The sequence below is a fragment of the Rattus norvegicus genome, chromosome 18 (assembly GCF_036323735.1).
Source record: "Rattus norvegicus strain BN/NHsdMcwi chromosome 18, GRCr8, whole genome shotgun sequence".
NCBI classification, from domain to species: domain Eukaryota; kingdom Metazoa; phylum Chordata; class Mammalia; order Rodentia; family Muridae; genus Rattus; species Rattus norvegicus.
Genome location: NC_086036.1, coordinates 60,345,230 through 60,357,767, shown reverse-complemented (window position 1 = coordinate 60,357,767; position 12,538 = coordinate 60,345,230). Strand labels below are relative to the sequence as shown.

The following is a 12,538-nucleotide window of genomic DNA, read 5'->3' as shown; positions in this document are numbered from 1 at the left end:
CCTGGGATAAAACTCAGGCCATCAGAACAGGGCCTTTACCTGTTGAGATGTCTCACTTGTCCCATGTATATCTAACTCTTTGACATTGCAACTTGACATTGTCATCTCCCATTCAAACGCTAACCATGTCTGACCCAGCTTAGCTTCTGAAGTCATACAGGATTGAGCGATGTTCAGAACAGTGTGGCCATAGACAACATCACAACATCAACACCAAAGGTCATGCTGGAAAACTGTGCATCGTGTGCGTGCACACGTGTGCACATACACACATACACCATGAACTACATTACGTGAACTGCATAATGCTTTAATGTTTGACTGTAGGATCTTGTGTTGGGCCATCTTTCTAAGGCTACATGCTGGTCAGGCTTGTGAGACTAGTTTGTCCTTGGGTAATTTTTCCCCCATTTTTACTTTTTATTTTGCCTTCATTGCACAAAGAGCAAGATAACTCTTGAAGCTGTTACCTCTCTAAGCTCTGGTGGGCTGTTGTTCATGCTACCATTAATGATGATCCTGGTCCCCACCACTGGTCTTGTTCCCTTCAACTACATCCTTACTGTTTGTATGACTGATGGAAAGTTCATCTGGACCATGCCAGTTTGCCCTCTGAGGCCCTCTGATAGATGTCTTGCCATGGGGTTCCTATCTGGTTGCCTATTCCTCCTGGGAGTCACCCTGTGGCCCTGTAGTGCCCAGCTTTTCCAGTGTGATCCAGGCCGTTCCAGTTTAATGTTCTTGTTAATAACATCCTGTTTCCCTGAAAAAGCCTTAGACATTCCTCCTGTTCCTTTGCTAGCATAATTATGAGCTTCTAAGAATCATGGAAACCTGGGCAGTGGCTCATGAAGTCCAGAGGGTAAGATGGAAGGATGATAAATTCATAGTTAACCCGGCCACTGTGGAAAGACCCACAAAAGCCAAAAGCAAAACCAGAAACACAATAGCCCATACAAGGAGTGTCTGCTCAAACACATTCTCTAATCCGCCACACCCTGGCTGGATTAGACTTCCCACGGCACCAAGTGTCCACCACTATCTAGTACATGACTGTCTCGATGTGTTTGGGTGTCTCTGTGTTTCCTACTCTGACTGGACAGTTGGGTTTCTGGAGGGTGAAGTTAAGCTTGATCCACAGATGTTTCTCTTTGGAAGGTTTTCCTATCTGTCTTACTCCAAATCTACACATTCTGAATTTGCATGTACAGGGGATTCACATAGATGGTTTGTGAGAGCAAAGCACTGAACTCCATCTGCAGTTTCTGCCATAGCTTTGGAGTGGGACCTAAGGACTGGCATTTCTAACAAGTGCCCATGTGATGCTGGTGGTAATCCGGAACCCTTGCTCTAGACTCAATGCTGTTGTCATTACTTCAGCTCTTTGCCAATCTTACAATTTCGGAGACTGTGGTTGTAGATAAAGGTGAGCCTAATTTTAGGAAAAGTAGAAGCCATCATGTGGGGACACAAGTTCTACTCCTTCCCTGAGGCTCCTTCTAGGAGCTAATGGGCATCTTCCGTTCCTCCCGTTGTAGCCTGGTGGCAAAGCAGTCCCAATGCTAGACCTATACCAGAGTGGAAGGATGCAGCCTAGGTGGGCTGAGAGACCTGAGGTGGGCTGGAGTCTTCCCGATGACTTAGGAAGGATGGGCTGACATCTCTTAATTCCCCCATCTCCTACCCGGGGTCAGCTTGACTCCCTCCCAGGCACATGTCAGAGCCCTTCAGAAGATGTGGCTGGTGGTACTGCTACAGTTTTCATTGAGGTGACTTCCATTGGGTGTGCCCGTTAGGCTGGCCGTCAGAGCACAGCGCTTCTTCCCTCCTGCCTCTACTTCCCCTTTCAGCTTTCTTCTGGCCTGTCTGTCTTTCTTCCATTTTAGTTCTCTCTTATTTTTTAATTTGGGTTATTTGTGTGTGTGTGTGTGTGTGTGTGTGTGTGTGTGTGTGTGTGTGTGTGTGTGTGTGTGCTTTCTGTTTTGAGACAAGATGTTACTGTGTAGCCCTGATGAGCCAGGAACATGCTAAATAGATAGACCGGTTAGACTAAACCTGCAGCCATCCCTCTGCCTCTGCCTCTGCCTCTGCCTCTGCCTCTGCCTCTGCCTTTTGAGTGCTGGAATTACAGGCCAACTCATCTAAGGCACATCTGGCTTTGGTGTCTTTCTTTTACGAGTATTTTGCAACCCTGAATACTGCAGAGAATGCAATCACCTGGCAAAATAGTTATTTCATGAACACGTGGAACTGTCCCCATGTCAAGCATGAATGCATACATGGCTGATAGCCTGGAGGACTTTCATTTCTTCCCTCCCTGCTTGCTTGAGGGAAGCCGTCATCCCTCTTTTCTTTAAAACGTATTCCTTACATTTTTATTTATTTGTTTGTGTGTGTGTGTGTGTGTGTCTGTCTATCTGTCTGTCTGTCTATGTATATAAGGACAGTATATGGGTATGTGATTCTGTGTGTGTGTCTGTCTGTCTGTTTATATAAGGATGGCATATTGGCATGTGATTCTCTGTGTGTGTCTGTCTGTCTGTCTGTCTGTCTATGTATATAAGGATGGCATATGGGTATGTGATTCTGTGTGTCTGTGTGTGTGTGTGTGTGTGTGTGTGTGTGTGTGTGTGTGAGTGCATGTGTACCTTGGCCCACAAGTGGCAGTCAGAGGACAACTTGTAGGAGTCGCTTCTCTTCTTCCACCATATGGGCCTGGGGATCAAACTTGTGTGGTCATGCTTGGTGGCAGTCACCTTTGTCCTCATCTTTAATTTCATAGCCACAACTTCTTTTCTTTATTGTTTTGCTATCTGAGTCCAATTCCTTAAATACCACAGTTTAGTCCTGCTTGCTTTTGAACTTTGTGTTTACTCATATAGATCCATACACTATATAGTCTCATTCAAAATATTTTAAGGTATATTTATACTTATTTCCATGGCCATATAAATTGAAAGAAGTAATAGAATCATAATCATATTGTTATAATTATGCAAATCAATCTAATTTGCATGCATAGCGAGTGAAAATAAAGTCTCCCCTCCCTAGCTCTTCCTCAGCCACGAATTTTCCTTTTCTGAATTGCTCTTACTAGTTCCTCATAGATCCTTGAGAGGTATATGGCGCACATATGGATATGCACAAACCCTTACATACCTCTTGCTCTGTGTCCCCAGGGACATGTGTGTGTATGCAGTCATGCCACATATTGCTTCTGTGCCTCTTGTAGCTGAAAGCCCAGGATAATAGTCACTAGTAACAGCCTTTGTCAGTTGGTCACATGATAAAGGATATTTCCCTACTATCCATGCAAAGCCACCTCATTTGTTTTATTTTTTTCTCTCTCAACTTAGGCTTTCAGTATGTGAATGTTTAACCAACTGCTCCTAGTAGGCGTTTTGCTTATTCCTAAACCTTGGGAAACATGACTGTATCCAAGAAGCTCTTTATGGCCAGCTCCCTACTGCAGAGAAGTATTCCCATGCATGGAGGATTACCTCCAGAAGTCAGAGTACCCCTCAGTGCACTGGGTATCAAATTCTGAGACATGGTCAAAGTGCTCTCCACAGAGGCTTTCCATAGGAACCCATTTTTTTTTTAACTCAGAGAATCATGAGATTCTTTGCCAGAATTTTAGCATTATTAGATAAAACAAATGCTACCTCTATGAACAGTGGGTCTTCAGTATCTTTTCTCCCATGAAAGAACTGTCTCTGTGTGTGTGTGGGGGGGGGGGGTTTATGTGCATGGTGTATGTATGTGGTACATATGTGGTTTGTATATGTATTGTGACATGTATGTATATATGTGCGGTATGTGGTGTGTGTGCACAGGGGACTTGCCTACCTATGTCCTGTACCCATGTCTCTCTGGGGTGGTTGGTCATCTTCTTTTAATATTATGATTCTAGGCTTCTGATTTGTCTAGTCTCCTAAGTTGATCATAGCTTGTACCAACCAATCCAGGCTTTTGGTTGTTGGTGGCTTTGTAAATGAGAATTGAAAGCAGCACAGAGGACAGGGACAAGGCTATGTTGCTTCTTTTGCCAGATGGTACTGATCAAAGCACTGGGCATCAGTGGGAACGCTCTGCACATCACGTAGCTGTGCATAGATGTGGCAATGACAACAAGCGTTTACCAGAGTGGAGTGACACTGATCCAGGTGTGGCTGATGTCACACGCATCCCAGACATGTACCTGGTTGGTTTGTTGATGATCTTTCTAGTATCCAACTACAGAGCCCTATGTTAAAGATATATTTTGGTGTTATTGGTAAATTTATCCCTCTTCTAGAAAATGAAACAAGATGCATTCTTGGAATGCAAATTATGATTGTAGTGTAACTGTATAGTAAAATATATCCAAAAGGTGAATTCCTCCAAAGGCTGCTTGGCTAGTCTTCCCAAAGGAAAGCACATTAATGCAGTATTTCAAACCACATTAATAAATGTTCTCTGATTTTTTTATTTTATATGTATGAGTATATGAACTTGCATGTATGTATGTGCACTGTGTTCTGTGTTCATTCAGTACCTACAAAGTCAGAAGAGGTCATCAGATCACTTAGAACTGGAGTTACAGATGATTGTAAGCCACCTATGGGTGCCGGGGACCAATCTCAGGTCCTTTGCAAGAGCAACAAGTGCTCTTTTTTTTTTTTTAAAGATTAATTTACTTTTATGTACTTATATGGTGTTTTGCCTGCATGTATATATGTCTCTGGGTATATTAGTATTTTGACTGCATATATTTATGCCTGTGTGAGGTGATATATCGCCGGAACTAGAATAACAGACAGTTGTGGGCTGCCATGTACGTGCTGAGAATTGAACCTGGATCCTCTGGAAGAACAGCTAATGTTCTTAACTGGTGATCCATTTCTCCAGCACCTCAGATAGTGCTTTTAATCTCTGAGCACATCTCTGATTATTTTTGCTAAATTCTCATAGTCATGTTAATTTTGCAAAGGCTAGCATAAATAAACATATTTATTTATTAAGAGTATTGGAAGAGAGGTGTTTCAAGTGTTTTCTGTATGTAGATTTGACCGTGGACCACCGTCTTCAGATCTTTTTATGGTCTTTGGTGGTAACACTATCCACATCTTCAAAGATGAAAAGACACCATTTTCCCTGTCCATACAGGCCAAACAGGAGCCCTGACTATGGGAAGCTTTCTGAGGCAGAGTTGAGGGGTTCTTGTGGCTAAACCTCAGATACAGACAGACATGCTGGGCAGTTTCTCTAGGCACCTCAGGGTATTGTCACATATGTAAAATAGACCAAAGTGGTCCTGGCAACCCTCATTGCTTCTACATGGAGTTAGAAGCTGCCCTTTGTTTAAGGCTTCCAAATGAAAACAGACTGGGGGAGGAGGGTATTAGGGATGGGGCCAAGTTCCGGAACCACCTGCTCAGATCGTCATTCTAGAAGGGAATTTAGGAAGCTGGTAAGGTTGGGGTAGGGCTGGAACTGACACACCAGGGGAAGGCAGGAAAACTCACGTTCAGCTCATTCACAGAATGCCTTGTCCTTTCCTCCTTGGGTCTTTTGCTGGTTTGGTTTTGCTTGCTTCGAGGTTTTGTTTGTTTGTTGGGTTGATTGATTGGTTCGGTTTAATTTGGCTTGGCTTCGGTTTGTCGAGACACAGTTTTTCTGTGTAGATGGGCTGTTCTGGAACTTGCTCTGTAGACCAGGTTAGTTTCAAACTGGCAAAGATCCACCTGCCTCAGCCTCCTGGGTGCTGGGAATAAAGGCATGCACCACCACTGCCTGGCTGCTTTCCATTTTGCCTTTTAAACAGGGCGTCACTGGATAGCCTGGGCTAGCTGGCCTATAACTTTTAATCTTAAAAAAAATGTAAAATATTTTATTTCAAGTGTATGGGTGTTCTGCCTGCCTGTATGCATGCGTAGCACATGCGTGCCTGGTGCCCACAGAGGTCAGACGGTGACTTCAGATTCCCTGGAATTAGAGTTACGGATGATTGTGAAACAATTGTGTAAATGCTGAGAACTAAACTCAAGCTCAGCTCCTCTGAAAGCACAGCCAGTGCTCCTAACTGCTCAGTCACCTCCCTAGCCCCCGGCTTAACTTTTAGTCTTCCTGCCCCAGCATCCCTGGTAACTGCTGCGACTGCCCTCCTGGGCGTTTCTAGGACTGGGTTTCAGGCCTTCGCATTGAACTTTTCCTTCTTCTCTGGGTATCCCATCCACTTTCTTCCCTTCCTGAAACATAGGGCAATGTTCTCAGCAGTGTTCAGGTCTACCGGTGCCTAAGACACATCCCATAATAATCGAGGAGCTCAAGTAAAACCGTAAAACCTTATGTCCCTGGATATAGTACATACCACTGTAACCAGCATGTGGGAGGCTGAGGCCAGATACTAATGAGCCTCTGGCCAGCTTGGACTAAATAGTAAGACCCTGACTTAAAGAAGAATACAATAGTAAGGGCTGGACAGATGGCTCAGCAGTTAAGTGCACGCTGCTCTTGCAGACCCTGGTTCAATCTCCAGCATGCACACGGCAGTTTCCAACTGTCTGTAACTCCAATCTCAGGGCGTCCCTGGGCCCTGCTAGCCTCTAAGGGCACCAGGCACCCATGTGGTGCATTGCAGATACATGCAAGTGAACACCAATACACACAAAATACAAATTAGTAAGTCTTTTAAAAATAAAAACCCAGATCCATCGCAAACTGCCTCAACACGGAATGGATTCACGAGCGTCCTAAGAAACCTCTATTTTAGCTTCTCTCCTTTAGCGCTCTCCTTAGAGTGGGAAAGAAGTGTTCTGATTGCAGATCTTATCAAAGCTCACAGGTTGTTTTGTGCTTCCACTTCCACTTTCCCTCTTGATGAAACTGCTCCCCAGCTTGAGCGATGCCAGGAACATTTACACTTGTCATAACACAACACTTAACAATTCCCCGGTGAGTGGCAGCCAACCGCGCCAGGAAACGCTCAGGAAGGGTGTTGTGACTTCAAAAATGTAATCGAGTTTGTTATTTGCATTCTCCGGCAGTCTGCGCTTGGTCTCTTATAGTAGTATCTGTGTTTCCTAAGGAGTAGGAAGATAGAAAGCGAATCGCTTAAAAGAAAATGAGGTATTTTCATAAGTACCACACCGGTTTTCATAATTGTCATACAATTGATCATCTTATGGTTTCTTAGTCTCGAGGTTTTGTTTCTCTGTTTCCCCTCCCAAAAATAGCATGCCATACTCATTGTTCATTTCATCAAACCTCAGCCCACCCACTGCGTGTCACTCAAGAGAAAGTCATCTCCCTGCAGGTGGATGAACAACTCAGATGCCGCCTATGGCCTAACTCCTAACTGATGGCTTTCTAACGGATGACATGTGTTTTAAGTTTTCAGGGCAACAAGCCGTCTGCACTTCCTAGTCGGGGTACAAGCATGGCTGTATGCTATGGTAACAGAGAAAGGGCGATTCTGTTCCCATAACTGACCTTCCCAAGTTGGCTCTTGAGTGATGTAGAGGAGGGCCTAACCAGTACAGCAAGGTGGAGGACCAGGTACACTTGGAGATCCCATAGACCAACTAGATTCTAAGTCTTAGGCTAAGAGTCATCTTGCTAATCCTGCCAATACTCAGTGTTCTGAGATATAAGATATTAATCACTAGGCACCATGCCTGTCACATACATAAAATAGAACGTGTTATCTATGAAACTGACATAGTATAGGGCAGTGGAAGTCTGTATGGAAGAACTAGACAAAATACAGGAGATGCAGCCTTATTGCCAAGTGAAGTCATCTCTGTGCAGGAAGGTCCCTGGAGTGTATGTGTCCACTGAGTGCTAGGTTTCAACAACAGGGCACCAATTGATATAGAAAGGAAGCAAGCTGGACTATGAAGTTAGCATTTCCAGTTCATTGTGAAGATACTGTTGGTGCTACCATGTTCAGGACACATGAACATGAGAGGAATTCGAGGACAAGCTTGGCAATGTTCTAGGTTCTCCTGGGAACCAGTCTGAGCAGAGAGGAGGACACAGTACCCATGATAAGGTGTGATCACTGCTGTCCCTCTGAATGGCTTAGCTACAGGATAGGGTAAGCATGAAGGAGGGAGGTCTAATTTTTGTCTACCCTCATGAGAATGTGTTCATTCACTATGTCTCCAAATGTTATGTTTGCCTCTGCCCTAGGGTAGAGTCAACTCCATCACTTGAAGACCTATGAGTGGCCCTGCCCAAAGGGGCAGCAGATAGAAGATAGAATAATCTATGTACTTTGGGAGTGGCACTGATAAAGGACAGGTCACAGAAGACTTTAAAGGTTAACAGCTGCCATAAAATGGGGTCTAGGTTGGGGCAGCTATGACTTAAAAGTGCTGGCTAGTGACATTCACACCTTTCTACCTAAGGATTGTGATTTTCAAGATTCAAAGACAGAGTAGCCAAAGGACAGCTGTCAGTGAACTGTGAACTGGCTTGTTCAACATGTCCAAAGAGGGCATGACCCTAAAAGAATGGCTAGAGTTGGCCCTAAAAGAATGGCTAAAGTCATACGGCCATCAGTGTCTGAGCAATGCTATCTATACCAACAAAAGACCAGACATGATCAGTGTACAACTGAAACATAAAAACAACATGGTCGGGCTGGAGAGATGGCTCAGTGGTTAAGAGAACTGACTGTTCTTCCAAAGGTCCTGAGTTCAGTTCCCAGCAACCACATGGTGGCTTACAACCATCTGTAATGAGATCTGATGCCCTCTTCTGGTGTGTCTGAAGACAGCTACAGTGTACTTACATATAATAAATAAATAAATCTTTAAAAAAAAAAAAAGAACATGGTCTTCAAGTCTATTGCTAGAAGTCATGCTGTTGGCCTGACCCAGCCATTGGCTATGTGGAGGAAGACTAAGCCACTGAGAGAGGCAGCCACAAGTCTCCAGCAATATCAGAATGACCCAGATTCCATGTCTTGAAGGTTATAAAAGACCTCTGGCCATGACTATGAGAAACATTAGCTATCTAAGAAGCTTGCCACTGGCTAGCTTCCTGTATATCTGTGCATTCCTGTAGACGAGTAGAAAGATATCTTGGGCAACATGAGAAAATATGTGTATCTCATGAGGCTACCATGAAGGACCAGATCAGAATTTAGGCCATTCCAACTGTGGTCACCTATAGGCATGTCTATATTTGTAGCAAAGGGATGAAGGGTCCTATAGCTACAAAGACTTCTGGGAGATCAGGATAGATTTGAGACCAAGAACCTCTACCCTACACAACAAGCAGGCCCAGGAGTGACATTGCTTACAGGGTGGGAAGGATGGTGTCTTAGTTTTATTTCTATGGCTGGGATCAAAATACTCTGACACAAATCAATGGCCTGGGTTTCTATGTACTTTTTCTCTTTCCCTTTTAAAGATTGAGCATGGCAAGTCAAAGCAAATGATTAAAAGTTCTGCAGCCAACCTCATTTTATCAATATAAAGTTATTTGGTATTAAGGATGTATATTTGCTCAGAATTCCAGGTTGCAATCCGTCATAGCTGGAAACTAAAGGTGACAGGAACTTAAAACAGCTAGCCAGATCACATCCACAGCCAAAAGCATAGAGAAATGGATGTGTGTATGCTTGTTACTCAGATGCCTTTGTCCATTCATATACAGTCCAAGACTCAGATTCATGGAATGAAGACACCTCTAGTAGACAGCTTCTTCCCACATCAATTAATCTTAATAAAGATAATTACCTATAAACATATCCATAGACCAAACTGATCTATCAATCCCTCATGGAAACTCTCTTCATAGCTGATTCTAGATTGTGTCAAGTTGATGATTAAAACTGACTACTTTGGTTGGAGATAAGGTTGTGTGCATATATATATATACATATATATTATATATGCATATATGTGTGTGTGTGTGTGTGTGTGTGTGTGTGTTTCATCAGAGTTGGAAATACAGTGTTAAAGAAAGGACCTGGGCCATTGGCCTCAGGCATCATCAACCCTAGAGATAATCAAGTTAGCCAGCACAGCATGATGATGCACGTAGGTGTTTAAAGAGACATCTGTTAAACAAGAAATTGTTGCCCTAAGCAGAAGAGATACTATGAACTTTCTAAAGTTCCCTGGAGTTCAGACATAAGAACAGCATGAAATAAACTTGGAAAGATGACAGGCTGGTCACCAAGAAAAGGCACGCGCAATGCCAATTCAAGATTATGACTCAGAAGTGTGGGGTTAGTTGGCGATACCCTTCTTTGCAATTTATTCATTCACTGAATATTTAAAGCAATGTAAACTAAACATTAGAAACAAGCAATGGGGACTAGAGAGATGGCTCAGAGGTTAAGAGCACCGACTGCTCTTCCAGAGGTCCTGAGTTCAGATCCCAGCAACCACATGGTGACTCACAACCATCTGTAATGGGATCTGATGCCCTCTTCTAGTGTGTCTGAAGACAGTGACAATGCACTCACATACATAAAATAAATCTTAAAAAAAAAAAGAAACAAGCAATGGGATTGAAATTTTAGTATAGTTGTAAACTTCTGGATCTTTGGTGGTTTTCTTTCGTTCATGTTTAGAGGTAGATTTTTCTTTCAGAACATTAATGTTCCATGAGTGGCTGGTCAAGTCTCAACTTGCATGTTCACTTGCTAGGATTACAAGTTGTAATTTAAACCTCTGACATGTATTCTAGTGGGCTCTTGCTCTGAAAGACTGAGATCAAGCTGTTGGTAGGTTTCCTTCTTCCCAAGGATTGTGAGGTTGGGATCTGTCTCATTTATCTTTCCTGTCGCTGAGATAAAATACCTAAACAAAGGGACTTTAAGGGAAAAGGGGGACTCACATTGACTCACAGATCAAGGGTACAGTCCATCTCGGCAGAGAAGGCCTGGCAGTAGGAGGTTGAGGCAGCCATTCACATTGCAGCCACACTCATTCAGGAAGCAGTTAGAGGTGAACACCTGTTTGGCTCCTCGCTTCTCCTTCTTTATGTTAGGACCCGAGTCCATGCCGTGTGCTCACAGTTAGAATAGGCCTCCTACCTTGGTTAATGTGATCAAGATAATTCCACACAGGCATGCCAAGAGCCCTGAGTCTCATGTGATTCTCGACTTCATTGTCGACCCAAATTGACAATTGAGATGGCCCATCACAGGTTCCACTTCAGGCTCTATGACTGTAGATTTCTATCTTCCATAGATGACTTCATGCTATCCTCCTTCCTTGTTGGCATCTCAATGGCCTCTTTGAGGAGACCATCATATATATATATATATATATATATATATATATATATATATATATATATATATATAAAATAGATTATGGCCTACTCTATAGACCTGTCTTTGATTCCTTCCCCAGTGACCCTTGTTTGTACTTACAGTTCTTTTTTCTTTCTCTTTTAAAGATTGCACGTGGCAAGTCAAAGCAAATGATCGAAAGTTCCACGAACAACCTCATTTTATGAACACCAAGTTCTTTTGTATTAAGGAGAGCAAATATGCGGTAAGTTAATGCTAAAAATGTTTTTACGATACTCCAGGTTAGCCTAGTCACTGATATGCTTGTCAACTTCAAACAGTACCTCCCATCTAGGTAACCACTTACTTGGGTCTATTAATAACCCTCCCTCATTCTATAGACTGTTGTTTTAATTAGAGTTTGACTACTCTGAAGGTTGGTAGGTATGACGAAACAAAATAGAATTATGTCCATTGGAAACTTCCCCTGTGTGGCTGCAAGGTTCTTGCCAAGATATCTTATGAAAATTATGATTATCAATGAAGTCCCGTTTTGAAAGTCATGAGTTGACTCTGCCTTAAAGATATCAAGAATATTTTCACCTACAATGATTATTTCCTTTAATATATGATAAAGCATATGGACAAGTGTTATGTTAGAGAGATGGCTCAGTGGTTAAGAGTACTTACTGTGGGGTTGGGGATTTAGCTCAGTGGTAGAGCACTTGCCTAGCAAGCGCAAGGCCCTGAGTTCGGTCCCCAGCTCTGAAAAAAAGAAAAAAAAAAAAAGAGTACTTACTGCTCTTGCAGAGGACCATGGTTCAGTTCCCATCACACGCAAGGCAGCTCGTGACCATTATAACTCCAGTTCTTGGGAGCATGAAACCCTCAAGATTATAGACAAGTGTTAGTTAAAAACAGAGAAAGGAATTTATTCAGTGTGGCCACATTGAGAAGAGTAACAAATAAAGCAGTCCAATGACTTTCCATGTCCATCTTCTAGATTGTCCCATGAGGTGAAAGATAACTAGAAGATGAGGGTTATGCATAACTAAGTTGTCCCTGTCAGTATGTTACCAACCCTATCACTCATTGTGTTGGTCTAGTTTGATCTACCAAGTGATCTGACAAGCTGTTGTAACTGTGAAATCTTTTCTAGGAGAAATTCCTCCTCTGGTTGGTACCAGATTTTAGCCTTTTTCTTCTCTCATGCAAGTCCAGAGTCAAGGGGTTGACAAGATAGGGTCCTTATGAAGAATCTCAGAATCAGATCCATGCCTGTCCCAACATCTAGTGCTT

The 12,538-nt window shown here is 42.9% G+C and overlaps 1 protein-coding gene across 2 annotated transcripts in view; it reads left to right on the top strand.

Moving 5' to 3' along the window:
- The window catches only part of Atp8b1 (ATPase phospholipid transporting 8B1), a 141,258-nt gene that overhangs the window by 70,095 nt on the left and 58,625 nt on the right, over positions 1-12,538 (top strand). For both annotated transcript variants that reach the window (XM_006254842.5, NM_001106140.1), the window contains one exon: positions 11,407-11,504. In XM_006254842.5, the coding sequence (XP_006254904.1) occupies positions 11,407-11,504 (98 nt within the window). The remainder of the gene's footprint in view (positions 1-11,406; positions 11,505-12,538) is intronic.